The sequence below is a fragment of the Indicator indicator genome, chromosome 22 (genome assembly GCF_027791375.1).
Source record: "Indicator indicator isolate 239-I01 chromosome 22, UM_Iind_1.1, whole genome shotgun sequence".
Taxonomy (NCBI): domain Eukaryota; kingdom Metazoa; phylum Chordata; class Aves; order Piciformes; family Indicatoridae; genus Indicator; species Indicator indicator.
This window is the reverse complement of record NC_072031.1, coordinates 1,940,723-1,958,115: the sequence shown is the minus strand read 5'-3', so window position 1 is coordinate 1,958,115 and position 17,393 is coordinate 1,940,723. Positions and strand designations below refer to the sequence as shown.

The window sequence follows — 17,393 nt, the reverse complement described above, 5'->3', positions numbered from 1 at the left end:
CCTCACATTTCTTCCATCATGAGCTGTTCTGTAATATTACATGGTTACAATACCAGCAGTAACAAGAATAAATGATTAACAAATTATTTAAAGATGAAGTCTTCAATATTGTTGTCTGCATGGAATGACAACAGTAAAAGTATTAGCCTCTTAAATGTTAATGTTGACTTACCAGTTTTCATTTCAATATTACAAATGTGAATACAAAATAGAATATGGAACAACTCCGAAAGAGTAAAAGAAAGAAAATGAGCCAAAACTCAAGCTTCATTTCTATTTGCTTCCTAGTATAATTTCCAGTAGAAATGGAACTATTTTATACCATTATTGAAAGTTCGGTAATAAGAAGAAATTAAAAAAAAAAAAACTCATGAAAATCATTAGTAATTATTAAGAATTATTAAGAGTTGTGACCGTGTAGGGGAAACCACATTTTTGCAATACAAAATAGAAGAAAAATCATGACTTGCAGACACGCAGATTCAACAAAAGCATGATAATTCCTACTGCAAGGGCTACCAGCAATCTCTGTTATGAAACTGTGTATTACACATTGCCCAGTGGGAGGCAGATAGGCAAAGGCTGTTTACTTATGTATTTGGCATAATTGAAAACAAACAGGTGTTTGTTAGGATATCATTATTCAAGGAGCACCACTGCAAAATAAGATTCTTCAAAGGGATTAACTCATGAGACATAACAGAAACAGTGAAGTCCAGAGTTTAGCTAGCTCTACAACAACTCTTGAGGGATTTAATAACAGTGGAAATACCATACAATGTAAACAGCAAGTGCAGAAACAAATTTCCTAGGATGGAACTCAGTGAGGTTATAGAAGCGACAGGGTAAACTTAAGAAAGGCTTTATTTAAAGTAATTTCCAGAAAATTAAAAACAAACTCTGCCCTTGTCTCTCCTCCAAAAGAAGCTCCCTAATGAAATGTTTGAATAATTTTCTAGGAAAAGATTTTCACTCAAAGATTGATATTTTCAGTCAAAAGACTGGATTTCAGTCAGCAAAGAGTAGTGCACTCAAACAGTACAAAAAGAAATACTGATTTACACAGTAAGTATTTCAGCTCTGTGTTACTACAAGGATTTAAAAAGCCACTGCTTTGGAAATGTCATATGGTACACAATATCCTTGGAACATCTGGAACAAAATGCAGATTTAAATGATAATTTCTTTTCCAATTTAAAACATTTCACATATTTTGTTAGTTCGTTATGTATCTGTAGGCTCATAGATTCATTGAATGGTTTGGGTTGGAAGGGATCTGAAAGATCACCTAGTTCCAAACCCCCTGCCATGGGCCCCTGGAGCTAGATGATCTTTCACAACCCTTCCACTAGACCAGGTTGCCTCATTCAAGCTGGCCTTGAACACCTCCAAGGAGGGAGTATCATGAGGGAGACTCTTGTTTGAGAACAGCTCCCATACTCACATACTGTAAAAGCAACAGATCTAGGGATGATATTCATAGCCTTTGACATAAGAAAGTTACATGACTGTGGAGATCATCATTATGGAACTCTTTTCTCCTCATTCCTGGTTTTAATTAAAAGAGAAATTAATGCTGTAAGGAGTCTAGATAAGCTTTAAACAAGTAGACTTGCATTCTAGATTGATTATAGAGCATATCCCATAACGTTGTTAAATCAATGTACACTTTTCTTCACAGAGGACTGTTAAGGACACATAGCAAAATATTGGTGCTTGCCCTAACTCACCAAGTAGCAATTACTGTTTTGCTCAGCTGGAGGCTTCTCATCTGAATAGATTGCAGAATTGGTATCAGAGGTACCACCAATACACCCTAAGCCCCTTGTTTACATTGACTGTACTGGTTCTGCTTCTGCTTCAGCCTTTTAGAGGACATGTTTCTGCACCAGAGCTCTGTATAGGAAAAGGGCTGATAACAGCATCCATTGATGGGGCTTGTCTTTGCTCTTTTATTTGAGCAGCATTTTAGAATTCAAAATATTCCCTTGCACAGCCTTTTTCCTTTTGGAAAAAAAAAAAAAAAAAAAAAGACTTCATATCTATTTGCTTGCCGACCCAATCAAATGATGGTATGAGGGTAAACTTCATTTATTAAATCACAGGTGTGACCAAGGACAGAGAAACAAATGTAACTTCATCTTCTACACAGAATGCAGAGTGCACAACAGGACTGGATTACAAAATTGTCATTGTTACTGTAGAATTTCTGACCAATTCTATAGACCATTACAACACAGGTAATTTTTTCTTTTTTTTTTTTTTTAAATCTTTTTTCCTAATAAAATGTACTTTCAGAATAAAAACGCAACTAAAACCAGCAAATTATCTGTTGACATTACTTACATATGTTTATAAACACCACATGTAGCTTAACAAGAGCTATTAGGAATGTTTACATTTTTAGGGGGCTTGATTCACATTAACGTGCTTTTGTCACAATACAAACAAAACAAGAGCCGTAACACTAGCTTACTTGTGGATGTGTATACTAGTGAACTGGGGGCACTGTACACGGGAGATCCCTCCTGGTTTGCCTGGCACAGCAGCACCCTGCCTACAAGAAAGAGAGAAAGAGTGGTATCTGGTTTTGGAACACTCAAACTAAACCTCAGTTTGCATCTAAACACAGAAATAAAGTGATAATCAGAGCACTGCAGTGAAGCTGGGCACTTTGTGTCCTTCAGCTTCAAAGCAGAAAGAGCCCCAATAAACAAGTACAATTTGACATTGGAAAGAGCACAGCACAGACATCCCCCCCAACACAAACCCCCTTTTCTTGCCCAGGGAAGCGAGTGCACACTCGGAGCAGTGGCAGTGACACGGGTCCCTCACCCAGCTGCTCTCTCCCTCTCTGCCCTGTCTCTCTGGAGTAGAAGCTGCCTGGTTAGCTCTGAACTAACCCATCCACACCATCCAAACCCTGACTGCTCACCTCCCTGATGAGGCCTGCAGCTAGAGGCCACTCAGGCAAAAATAATGATAGGTCAGCCCACAGAGCTCCACCCATCATATGGACTCAGGGCAGGTGCCACCTCAGTCATATCACTTAAATTAACACTGCTACAAGTGATAACTGCTACCTGTGAGGGTTTCAGTGCTTTCTGCTCAGCTCAGAAATGCAGAAACATAAACTACTTCCCAGTATCTAAGATGGATTCAGGATTAAGAACAAAATCAAATAAATTAATTGAAACCATTTATTTTAAAGAAGAAAAAATAAGAAAAAGAAAGTAATAACCATTTTAAAGCAACACTTTAGGTTCATTTTGAACAAATGACAGTTTAGGTTTATTTCCTGTTGTTGTTGCCTTTTTTTTTTTCCTTTTTTTTACATGAACGTAAATAAAATGCCACAGTATTTCCATATCTATGTTAGAATCAGTAGTTTTAGCTGAATACAGATTCAATGTAGCAAGAACTATACTTTCACACTAGGTCAAAAAGTTCTGCACTTCTGGAACACAGTCCAGCAGGAAGAGCAGGATGTGACACATCTGCTTCTGTAGATATATCTGTATCTGTCTGCATACACACACTACTCTCTATATACATATATTGACATACTTCAAGCTGGCAGGATTTGTGAATCACACAATTTCGAAAATATTAAATTCACATGAAGCTTTGTGAGGCTTTAGATGCTGTACATTGACTTAGAAGGCATGACTCAACAGAGTCAAATATGTTTCAAAGAAAAAAAAGTTATTTAAAAAAAAAAAATCTGTCATTAACCAGTTCTATGATTATTGCTTGCAGCTGTCAGTTAAAGTGGAAATACAGATACACTGAAAGAAAAGGATTCTTGTAATATATGTGGTTTAGCACTAGAAATATTATGAAATGTTATGATTCTATCCTTCCCAAACAATAGCACAATATTAGCTAAAAGCATCTGGAGATGCCTCTTTTTTTCCCCAGCCATCCACTACTAATCTGAAAGTAAAAACTAAAGAAAAACAAAACAAAATGAAAAAAAATCCTTACTTTAAGACAGCACACAGCTGACTGTATCGATATCTAGCTCACCCAACCATGCAAAAAACCCCACAACTGGAAGCTGTTAAATGAAGATGAATCTACTGAGGTCCTGATGGCAAGCATCACCTTCAGGCTAATAAGTAAACAGGACCTATAGCCACCCTCACTTGGCACTAGGAATGTGTACACTGGGATATAGACGGATGCATTTAACCCCAGAGACGCTTCAAACCTTGTGCTACTACACAAGCCCGAAAGCAGAAGTGAGCTGAAGACAGAAGCACTCATCCAGCTGGGTGAAATGTGGAAAAGAATTATTAAAATCAGTACTTTTCATTAAGTTTTAGGAATAATGTAACTATAAGGACTTAAGGCTCGTTTAGTCAATATATAAAGAAAAAGGTTTTTACAAACTGGAGATACTACTTGATTTCTGTTATTCAACATAAATTCTCTTCTCTTGTTCCATGGTCCATAGGTATTTTCCTCTTCTTTGCAGCTAACATTCTTACTTTTTTTCTCATTTCATCTCACAGAAATCTAATTTTCTCTACCCTAGTCTTCTAATTTCTAATGAAACTACTTCAAAACAGACACTTTTTTCCATCCATGCTACTAGACTGTATTTAATTTGTTGCATTGAACTTTCTAATTATATTTTGGCAATCTGCCTTCAAATTTGTACATAAAATTAACACTTATACCTAAGACAATATTATTGGATTTTCTTAGAAAGATATGGGAGTTTTTAATCTACTTTTGTACCAAAAAAAAAAAAAAAAAAAAAAAAAGAGACTATTTCTGCTGCACCTAGCTTTGGTATGAAAAATATTTAAATTTTAATTAATATAGGTGGGGAAAGACTGAACTATTTACAATAAAATCTTTGGGATAAACCTCAGAATATTGAAACAATATATAATTTCTCTAATGGAAAAAAAATGTATTACTTTTCCTCTAGAATATTAAATTCTAGCCTGACAGAGTGAAGGTGGGAGTCATTTTTAAAAAGAGAACTTTAAGATACAATTTTTAGTAGTTTTGTTCACACAGTAATTTAATAATATCACGGAGTTGGTGAACTTCAAAACATCCAAAAGTTATCTTTAGTTCTACAGCGCCTTCTGTACCAGCACATTTAAGGAACATGAAGAACAACCTGCTTTCTTTTTTACTTTTTTTAATATTGGCATCCACTTCTTTGCTCACAGGTGACATGTGACCAGTGATAGAGGATTTTGGAGATCAGCAGCAGAAAGCCCCCAAGCAAAAGGCTCAGAACCCCACAGATAAATCTGCTGACTGCATTGACCACAACATGCAGGAGAGTTTTGGACAGAGCAGTGGCAGAAGAGAAACTGGAAGCAGTCCTGCTGCTGGGGTTAAGGGAGGGGGACAGTCCATGGTGGCTGAGCAGGCTGGTGGGTTGTGCTGCACACCACAGGCAGTGTGCGGTGGCAGGGCATGGTAGTGGCGGCTGAGCAGTGCTGAATGATGGCAGAGATCCCCCAGACTGATTCATTGCTCATCGCTGGTGTACAGGCTGACAGCATAGACAAAAACATACTTCTCAAGATCAAAAAATATTCCCACTCATACTTCTCTTCCTCCTATGTTTTCTCCTACAGTCCCTGATTAAGACTGCACTGTTTGATGAGGTCCTTTGTTGAAGCACTGTAGTTATTTTGAGAAAATAATTACTCTAAAAATATTCAGGGCTGTGAAGAAAAATAACGTGAAGTCATTAACATTTTAGAGTACCAAAAATTCAGTTCCCAGTGGTTCCAAGATAGTTGACTAAAAGTATTTTTTTTTCATCCTTTCAAAACTAAGTTTTTGTGTATAGCTCTTATTTACATGATTTAGGTAAGTTAATCTACAGAGCCTAAGTGGAAATACCAAGGCACTGGAGTGGTTTACAGACTTTTACTGGGCAGTGCATGACATGGATTGAAGTTTAGTGTATATCTCAAATAACTGAGTAGATAAGAAGTACCGAACAACAGGAAGAATTTACATTAAAGTATAGAGAATTTTGAATAATTTCTTAAGACTATCGTTCAGTCTAACTGGAATCACTGTGTGGCTTCATACAAAGCTCTTCAAACAGCTGTGACAATGACAGTGGTACTGAGTACTATACAGGGCACAATTACCTTCATCAGAGAATCATAGAATGGTAGTGATTGGAAGTGACCTCTGGAGATCATCTAGTCCAAATGTCCCTGCTAATGTAGGTTCCCCTAGATCACATTCCACAGAAATGCTTTCAGGACGATTTTGAAAGTCTCCAAAGATGATTCCACAGGCTCTCTGGGCAGCCTGCTCCAGTGCTCTAGCACCATCAAAGTAAAGAATTTTCTCCTTAAGTTCCAGTGAAACCTCCTGGGTTCTAGCCTGCACTCATTGCCCCTTCTGTCAATGACCACCACTGAAAAGAGCCCTCTCCATCCTCACAGCCTCCACCCTTTAGACATTGATCGGCATTCGTAAGATTTCCTCTCTGCTCTTTTCTAGGCTGAAGAGCCTTAGGTCTCTCAGCCCTTCCTAAATTCTTCGTACACGCAACCCAGAAGCCAATTGCATCCTGGGCTGATCCCTAGAGTGTAGGCAGCAGGTAGAGGGAGTGGATACAGACCCTCTGCTCTGCTGAGACCCTACCTGCAGCGCTGGGCCAGCACTGGAGACCTCAGCAGAGGAGAGACAGGGATCATAATGCCAGTTTCAAAACAAACACTGGGTGCTTTCACTAGCATGTCAACCTGACCACAGATGGGCTTTATTTCACAGGAACAATTTATACAGTGCTGCCATTCACAATGTAAAGCGGTTGCAATAAACCACTCTTTCCAATACAATTTTAAAAAAATTATTCAGCTACAGATATTCCTCATCTTGTAACCAAAAGGAAATTACCATGTCACACTAAGTCAACAGCTGCTTGTGGCAAAATGCGTCAGAAGTCTAGAAATTTTACCTGTGCTTGTTAGTGAGTTTTTATTATGGGCGTTCGAGTGTAAATCCTTACTCACATACTGTCCCCAGAACCTCTATGCTTGGCAATGCACTACGAAATCATGGGGAAAAAAATTGGAGTGGTACTGGCAGCACTGCTCACACCTGTAACTTCTCTAGAAAATATGTTTATTATATAACATATATATACATACATATATATATGTACACACACACAAATTCAGGTGCATATAAATAAATATTCATTATATTGCCACTATCTTATGCTGGGAGATGTGTTTCACTGAATTTGTTCAGGACCTTTGAAAATCAAATCTTTATTCCTAATCTTTCGAGATGCTCCCAGCATACTAAAAGGTACATCAATGATGCTTACTCTTGTCTCATTGTCATTTGAGCTTGGCTCATTTGTAACTTCGAGAAACAAACATGAGAGAAATTCTGAATCATAAACTCTGAACTGATATTATATTATTCTCAAAACGGGATACTTGAGAGTATAAAAACAACATTTATATTCTGCTGATAACTAAAATGGTTCACACTCATACATCTGCCTGACGAATAAAGACTGCAATATGAATAGATTCACAGAATAAATGAAACTGGAGCCTTTCTACTCAAACACAAACACTACAGTTTCACCATGGCCCTGGAGGGATTACAAGGAGATGTGTTTATATTTTATCCTCTCATATTGTGTCAAGACACTGTTTTCTGTGTAAATTACCTATTTCAGTAAATCGATAGGACAGAGATGCAAACCTAATGCAATTAGATGCAGAGATGCAAATTACTAATCCCTCAGTTCTCCTTACTTACCCCAATAGATGCTGATTTTAACTTACAAATAAATTCTATTCTGAATGACAAACTGAGAATATAAAAGAGCAAAAATTGAATCATCATGCATAATCTTGTCTTTAGGTAGTCTATTTCTTCCCTAGCCCATTCAGATTCCACAATTTCAGGAGCATGAAAAAAACATTACAGAAATGGTAATGCAATGTTTCCAAACTTTCCAAACCACTCATTTTTGCAGTGAGCAGTTCTATGCTTGGAGATTTCCTTCAAAATTATTTTCACAAAGAAAATCAGACAGACCCAAACTGACAGAGACTGTGCAACATTGTAAAGCTCAGGTTCATCTCAGCTACCTCTACAAATGTGTAAACTAATGAAAACTCAGTGTTTTAAAATTTATTCTCAGTAAGTATTATGAAATGCAATTACAATGCAAATGTACTGGGGATTCTGTCATCCAGTGCCCCAAATGGGAGCAAAATGCAGAAGATGTAACAGGAAACATGAGCTGTATGTTTGGAATACAATTCAACATAATCTTAAGATGCTTTTGCATTAATTTACAGATGTAATCAAGGTTTAACACACAGCAGATTTGTTTTCCATTCCACTTAACTGTATTAACTTTACATTTCATATATTACTTTACATTTTAGAAGAGTTTGTCTGCCTGACTGCCCATCCTAACGCCTGGATATTCCTAACTTTGTTATTCTTCTAATCAGAGGAATACATTCCTCTGCATAACTGCTATTAATGTATCTAGTTATCCCACCCAGTCCTGGACAAGGTTTGTCTTAAATTTTCCTCTAAGATATTCTCAAGACATTGCTTTTGACATATATCCTTAGGTGGTCTGATGCAATCAGATAACTATCATGGACCTTGTAGCCCAGACCTCAGGTTCTGTCAAGTCATTGAGGAGACAGCAGCAGTAGCTATTAAACAACTGGGTTTGTAGCTGACCTCTAAACCTGTATCACAGTCACAGAATCACAGAATGTTGAGGCTTGAAACAGACTGTGAAAGATCATCAAATCCAATCCCCCTGCCAGAGCAGGATCATCTAGAGGAGGTCACACAGAAATGCATCCAGGCAAGTTTTGAATGTCTCCAGCTAAGGAGACTCCATAGCCTCTCTGGGCAGCGTGCTCCAGTGCTCTGTCACCCTCAGAGTGAAAAAGTTTTTCCTTATCTTTACATGGAACCTCCTATGTTCCAGCTTGCACCCATCGCCCCTTCTTCTATCACTGGACATCACTGAGCAGAGCCTGGCTGCCTGGCTCCATCCTCCCTACACGCACTCTTCACATCTTTATAAACATGAATGAGGCCACCCCTCAGGCTCCTCTTCTTCAATCTAAAGAGACCCATCTCCCTCAGCTTTTCATCATAAGGGAGATCATAGAATTAGAGAATCACAGAATTGTCAGGGTTGGAAGGGACCTCAAGGAGGATCTAGTTCAAACACCCCTGCTATGGGCAGGGACACCTCACACTAGATCAGGTTGCTCAGATGTTCCACTCCCTTCAGCATCTTTATGGCTCTATGCTGGACTCCCTCAAGCAGTTCACTGAAGTCCTTCTTGAACTGAGGGGCTCAGAACTGGACACTATTCCAGATGCAGCCTCACCAGGGCAGAGTAGAGGGGAGTCTGGAGAGTTTACTCTGGACCCGGTTTAGGTTTGCCCCCTGAAACAGACAACCCCACCACATATAGTTCAAAACTGTCCAAAAGCCTGTGTGACATATGACAGTTAGTGTGCACTTGGTGACTCCAATTGCTCCCACTGCAGTCTCTTGCAAACAGAATCCACTTCTACTAAACCTGCTCTGGAAACCCCAAGCCAGCACGTGGCAAGTGGAGACAATTGTCAGACTTACTTAAAATCCACACTCATGCTGCAGACTAATGTATTGACAAGTGAAGGAAGACTGTGGTGGAAAAAAATACCCCATTATAATATTTATACTTAGTTTTAGGTTGCCACTGTATTTATTTCATCCAGGAAGCCATAGAACACTTTCACTCATCACCAGGATAATGTTTAAATAAAAGAAGTCCAAGCATTATTTGGAGTAAATACTGGTGGAGTAAAGCACAGATCTGAACTCTCTTTCTAATCCTTTAAAATTTATTCAATTCTCTCCACAATAAAAAACATCTGAACAAACATACAAGAAGTTGGAAACAATGTAATAACAAAGAAAGGATGATATAGCTTCTGATCCATCAGAAAACTTTCTTTTGCTTTAATAAAGTAATTGGTAACCAAACAAGGCAAACTGCATCGTGGGTGAAATTTGGAGATGTGGAAACCTGGCCAGAAGAAGATGATCTGTTGTTATTTCCCCCAACACATACACATTCGTTGTCAGCAAGGCTGCATCTGGAACACTGCATCCAATTTTTAAACCTACTGCTTCTCTGTTTCAACTGAAACGTGGAATTTGTTGGATTGAAAACTTGACAGGGGTCTAGAGCTCATGTCCTGTGAAGAGGCTGAGGGAACTAAACTTTCTTAGTCCAACAAAGACGAAGTAAAAAGACAATCCAATAGCTTTCTCTACTTGAAGTTACAAAGAAGATGGAGCCAAAATCTTTTTGACATGGTAGATAATAATACAAAAGGTCAATGGCCACTAGCTGTAGCTTGGGAGGTTTAGTTGTACATTAGGAGAGTTTTTTACTAGGAGGGAAATGAAGCACTGGGGGGAGAAAAATAGTTACCCAAAGATCATAAATCTCTTTGTAGTTGTATGCAAATTCATGGCTCACCTGATCTAGCATTGGTGTTAGTCGTGTATCAAAGAAAGCTGTATTGCGTGACCTCCAGAAGTCAGTCCCAAGCCACTTTTTTATGGTTTTATTACAAACTGTCAGGTCTAGTGTCAAAAATCTTATTTCACAGCTGTGAGATGCCTAAGTTAGACTACAATCACCACTACATTCCACAATGATTACACCACATCTGTGTGGAGGCTGCTCAAATGTGTTATACTAGCTCACTAGGGAAAAGAAAAGCACTAAGGAAGAATGCTCCTTGAAGCCAAAGCAGCTTTAAGCTAAACAAAGGTAGGTATCTGAGATGAGAGGAACTACTTCAATAGTTAGCAACTCCAATTAACAGATTTTTTTGACTGCAGAACTGTCTGTAACTACTGATATGACTTCTAGAGATAGGTCAGAGATCTGACCTGTCACTGGAGAATGATGTAAGGCTGCTGATACTGTACTGTAGTGGGGAAGCAGCGTTAACTTACACTTAAAAACTCCAAAATCCATTGACTGTAAGAAGTGAGATAGAGGCAGTCTGGGTTTGCCACCTAAGACTAATTCAAGTGGGATATCTTAGTAGTATTAATCCAGGCTGATTTGCAGAAAACTCAAAACCTGTATTTCAGACAGACTGCACCAACACGCAAACAGATCAAACACCACTCCAGCCCCAACACCTCCTGTCCCCTGTCGTAGAACTCCAGCTTTCAGGCAAATAGGACATTGCTGGTTTTCCAAATTCTGACTGTGCAAAAATGCATTATAATCCAGTACCAAACGGTTCCCCTATACCAGACTGTGGTCATAACTTTTACACTGAAGAAGAAGAAGGGACTTCCTTCTTAAATATTCCCTATCTTCTGGTATAGAGCCCTATCTACAGTTCAGGATTTACCAGGGGAAAATCAAATGCATGGAATTACTTTCAGAGGTCACACAGGAACAGTATGAAAGCCAAAGTGCATATTGTGTTGTTAAATATACATTCAAACAGTAGAAACATCTTTAACAGGGTAATACTGACAGTATCTGGGTTTTTTTCTCTTTAAAACCTGTAGACTTCGATAGGATGACAAATACAGGCTAATTAATCTTGTCCAGATTTAACTGTACAACCAATTAACTAAATTAATCTTAAAAAAAATAACAGTCATTGGAATTATTCTTTGAATAATCCTTGTTTCTTTTCTGTGATGGTATACATTTTAATGAAAACCTCATTATAATGTAAGTATAAGGCATAATTAATTCTGGGAGGTCTTTTTAATTTTTTTTTTCTTTAGTAAATAGCTAGTACGGATGCTGAATTCCACTTCTCTACTAGCTTTATTAATCTTTCATAAATCAGTATTTCCACTATAATGGTTTGTAACAGCTCCACAGAAGTTTTTGAAATACATTAGCTGTCATCAGTGGTATTAATCTAACTGGGATGTCATCATTTGTATGATTTTTGAAGCCACAGTGACAGCTTTGTCTTATGTTTTGAAAAGGAACATCTATCTATAACAGAATATTAAACAAACATGATTTAATTTTCTGTAGTTAGTGAATTACTTGAACTGTTTACCTATCAATGGTGAGAACATATTTATTTAGGAAAACTTACTTAGTCATTGGCTAAAGTTCAAATCTAAGTGCGTGCAATAAAACTGTAAAATGAGTTTATCCATAGAGTGACAGACAGCCAATTTTCACCAAAATTATGCTTTACAGATACGAAACACTGAACTTTTACCCTAGGATTAGAACTGCTGTGCAAGCATATAATTCAGCTTCACAAACTCCAAACACCTTCTCTGACAAGTGTTTCTAGGGTATTTGCTGGGCTTATGCAAGAGTCATTTAAATTCAAAGAGAAACATTAGAAAGATTAAATGAATCCCAGGTGCTCTTACACTCCAAAAATAGATGCTTTAAGACATGAACAAAGAGAATTGGTGCTAGCAAACAGACAGGAATTCTCTCATCCTCTGGATTCCTCTTATTTAAGAGCATGTTTGTATACATATATATAAACACACACACACACGTACAATACTATGGTACTACTTCACTTTTTATTTATATATAATTCATCATATTTCAAAGATTTAAACAAACTTGGAAAGTTTGTTTCAAAGTCTGCCTCACGAAGGATACTGATAGCTTCAAAATCCACAGCATGCTACAAAAAACCCTGGGTATCTAAAACTTCTCTGAGAGTATAACACTCAAAAACCAGAAGCTCTTCCCCTTTCTCTCATTCCCACACCATCTTAGAATGATAACTCCTAAATGCCAAACAAACTGGGTGACTACAGCAGTCCTCAATGGGTTAAGACTATTTATGAAGTGAATACAACTATTCAGCTACATAGGATGACTCTTGAAACTAGGTTCCACAAAAACTTCCAGCACTCCGTGACTATTCAGAAATAATAACATGCAATTAGTGTTTTAAAGGAAACCAGAATGGGATCACTATATATTTGTCATTGAGATGTGCTCCATGACTTGTTATAATGATTCCCCTTCACTAGTCTTAAATTCCTGCCTTTCTCCACTAAGCAGTCAAGATTTTCTCATGTGTGTGATGGTGAGTTCAACTGCTCTCAAAAGAGGATTCACTAATTTCCAGGTAATTTCTCAAATATCTTTTCCCCTACCTTGCATACTGGAACTGTCAAGGAGAAGCCTCTCCAACAGGTTTGTGCCCTACAACAGATTTTCTGCAACTTTCAAGGACAAAGTCTTCTAAAATAGCCTTACTGTGGCTCAGGCTACATGCTTGAAAGCACTAATCTGTTGTAGTAATAGAGGTCCAATAATATTCTACATTTCATTAAGGAGAGTGCAAGAGAGAGCTCAAAAATTTATCATTCCAACAACAAAAAGAGAGAAAAAAAAGAAAGAAAAATCTGCAGTAACTGAAAGGAACAAAATGGAGGTTTGCTTTCAGACTGCCTGAGGCTGTGAAGAAAGCTGAATAACACAGACAAAATTTACACTACAGAAAAACAACAAACAGGTGAAAAATGGTATTATAACAAACCACAGGAATAAAGAATGTAACAACTTAGGATAAGAAAGTACCAGAGTAATCCTAGCAAAGAAACTAAATTGCAAAACTGTATTTTGCCAGCCACAGATGAGTGTATGTGGGAAGACAACAGACTAGCTTAACACAGAAAAATCACAGTTCATTATGGAATGGATTTAGAATTGGATGGATATATCACTGAATGAAAAATTTGTCCCAGTTTACATGAAGACTTTGTGAGAAGAATCACACAGTGCTTCTTACGAATTTTCTTGTTGGGACCTGCCTAAGAATTTGATAGTTTACTAGAAAATATAAGCTGAATTGGAAATGATAACTTCATTAAGCATTTCTGCCTCATATGGAGGAAAAACATCTTAAAGAGCATCCTTTCATTTACTAGATGGAGACTAAGTGGAAGTGTGACGTTTTAAAACATTACCTATCAATATACAGAAAAGTGGAATTCTGTGATATGCTGAATATGATAAATGGTAAAAATCACCATCCTTTTGTTTTCTGTGAAATGCCATTTTAGGACTTCCCAGTGGACCTGAGTGAAGGGCAGGAGGTGGTAGTTGGCCAATTCACCAGTCCACAGCTGTCAGCTTTCAGGGACACTTGCCGGGTCTGGGAATTGCAAGACCAGTCCCCAAACTGCACCGCATGAACGTGTCACTGGGAATCCAGAGCAGTGCTGCTGTGGGACCTCAATAGCCATCTTTTGGGACTATTCTAATTACAACAACATCAGCATTTCAAGGTCGGGAAAAAACAGTCTTAGAAAGGCTACTCGGGACAAAAAATCTATTCTGATTTGTAAATCTATAGTATTTCCCAGTCCCCAAGTAATATTTCACCTGCACAGTGCCTGTGGTGCACCTGCTCTGTATCTTCCAGCCTCCACTGTTAGCTGTCATGCCATCCCTCAATAAAGGTTTTCCTTTACAGAAGTGTACACTCAGAAAAAAAGCAGAGCTATAACAATCATGTCACCGGCCCTACTGTTTACCATTATCTTCAAGGTTTTAGGGTTGATTTACATTGCGTTCCTCCCTATTTGACTTTAATTGTCTGCTTCAAGTTGTCAGGACATAACTATATCTTAGATTTGCATTGCATTAGGGGATCTTTTCCTTTCTCTATTGATCTTGTCTTACGGAGTAATTTAACTCAATTCTAATTTTCTTTTGCATGCGGGGTGCTCCCTATCCAAGGAAGTGAGTTATGTGTATTCAAGTGGTGCATCTTATGAATCTTGTTAAGCTTTACCGCCTTATAGCCCGCACTGATGGAATATTTAATCACAGAAATGAGTTGGCAGATATGATGTACAATACGGCTAAGCCTTGCGGCGTGTGTCTTCACTGGCAATTGAGAAACGGCTGAATTTGCCATTCATCAGTGCCATCCTGACAGCTTTGTATAACCTTCTGGTTTTTTACTTATTTATGAAGATTAAAGCTACTTTAAATCAACAGTTTCTCTGCAAATGTATCATCTTTATTTCAGAAGTGGCCAAATTTTTCATCGTTTATTAGGAGCTGACTGACTATGAAAGAGTTGGTACAATTTTTACATGACAGCGTCAGAGATGATAATTAAACTGAGTAACCACAACTCTGTCTTAAAAATCACATTTCTAATTTTATAATATTCAAAAGTTCAATTGCTTCTTCTCCAAATGCATTGGTGGGAGTAGACACAAAAGGAAAACTATGCTGCCTATTCTATTACGTCATGCAAGAACTGCATTGCCCTTTTCCTCTTTCATTTCCTAACAACTTTAAGAGACCTGAACAAAGCTCTTTTTTTCCTTTTTCTTGTTTTTTATTAAAATTAATTGCTTAAAAGGAAGTTTAAATGTCTGATAAAAGTTTATCTTTTACTCAGCACAGAAAATATGCATTTGATATGCATTTGAAAGCAAACAGAACAAAACTGCCTGCATGTACAAACAGACAAATCTGAAACACACGAAGTATCTTGATAGAACTTTCTGCATAGGTGTAGGTAGAGTGCATGTCATAATTCATAACATTAAATTAATACTCTTCTAATGGTAATTAAAGATTCTCATTAAGAAGGACAAACACCTCCCTTGTGTTGGCAATAAAAATGCACTCGGGACTTTAGCAGGTTATACAAAAAAAAAAAAAAATCAATAACCTGCCATTTTATAATTAAAAGACAAAATAAATGTTAGGGAAAAGTCCACTAAATTAGGAAAATTACCTTCAGGAGAGATTGAAAATATTGATTTTAATTTACAAACTATGTGAACTCTTCATGCCCTACTTCATGAGACAATTATAAGTCAGATTGTTAATTCTGCGTATGTATTAGAAAATTGATTACTGTACTATAGGAATATTATTATATTTGTCATTAACACAAAGTCATTTATATAAAATGACTAATAACTCTGACTTTCTAATTTATGCAGGTTCAGGGCTGGTTCACTAACTGCTCAAAAGAGATCAATGTGAAATTCCTGTTTTCGACGCAAGCATACATCAAGGAAGGAAATAAATTCTGCCTACGCTAAATATTGCAATTCCACGAATGCCAAGATACTACTTTTATTATACTGTGCCACCTTAACAACACAATTCCCTAATTGGAATATTTTTATCTAGCTTACTAGGTGGCACAGGATGTACTGCAAGCAGCTTTATAAAAATAAATATGTTTGTAACAGTTTTTATTTCTTGGAAGACCCTGGAACTACTGAAAATATTTCAGCTTTCTCTGGTGGACGCATGAATATCTGCCTGAATTGAGATTCCCCAAGCTCTGTGGACAACCTCTTCCCATGCTTAACCACCACTGGTGAAATGTGCTTCCCTAATATCAATTCCTTACTTGCAGTAAAGACTGTATGTTACAATTATCTCTTAATTTTCAGTTACCTGAATGTGTGGGAATGGATAATTTTTCCTATTTTAAAGCATGATCAGGTTTTTGTAGCCAGTGCCCATATACCCAGACAGCTGAAGAACAGATTTAAATGGAAAACTCAAAAATTCCCTGAGTTTCCCACGAAAGTCATGGAAGACTCATTTATGATAGTGAGCCTAAGGAAATAAAGGCAACTTTGTTACCTACTAGAAACATCTGGAGTTAGAATGATTATTTCTGTCTTAGATGTAAATTCTTAGCTTTCAAAAATTGGGAGTTTTTTGATTTCCTACTGATTCTGTTCAATGGCAGGATTCAAACTCCTCTGAAATCAGCTGGGGTTTAGAGTTGTTGTCAATACTGCTGCTAAAGCACATTTAGAAGCTGTTGCGAGCCATGATTGAGTTCCAGTAGAAAAAGAATATATCTCATTAATCCCAAATAGTAATCAGGATCATAATGTGAACTCAGATGAAAGAAATCATATAGATTATAAATACAGAAATGTTAAGAAAATGAAAAGCTCAATATAAAATGTAAAGAAAAATGTCCAAGGAAGAAATTATGAATATATTCTATATTTATGAGTGTGTCTGTACATGTACATGCATAAAATAAATATTTATAGATATTTGTTGATCATTAGGCTTAAATAATTACTGGAGGAAAGCGACTGTACTGAAATATAAAAAAAAAGGAAACATAAATAAAATCTTATGTAAGGCTGGAATGTTGCAGTACATTTCATGTTACACTATCTACCTTCCAATAAAAAGGTATTCATTTCTCTTCTACATAAACTTCAGTGTACCCAACTAACTGTCAAAACCCTGCATCACAACTCTGTAATGACATGCAGATAATGTGAATCAAGCAAAGAAACCAAACCTCACCACCAAACATATATTCTGTATTTTTGCACTTTTTAA

General features: G+C 37.2%; 1 protein-coding gene across 10 annotated transcripts in view; it reads right to left on the bottom strand.

The window, feature by feature from the left end:
• RBFOX1 (RNA binding fox-1 homolog 1) overlaps positions 1 to 17,393 on the bottom strand; it is a 1,190,001-nt gene that overhangs the window by 62,733 nt on the left and 1,109,875 nt on the right. For 7 of the 10 annotated variants that reach the window (XM_054391093.1, XM_054391094.1, XM_054391101.1 and 4 more), the window contains one exon: positions 2,477 to 2,557. The exons of the other annotated variants lie outside the window; for them this stretch is intronic. In XM_054391093.1, the coding sequence (XP_054247068.1) occupies positions 2,477 to 2,557 (81 nt within the window). The remainder of the gene's footprint in view (positions 1 to 2,476; positions 2,558 to 17,393) is intronic. 10 annotated transcript variants of the gene reach the window in all.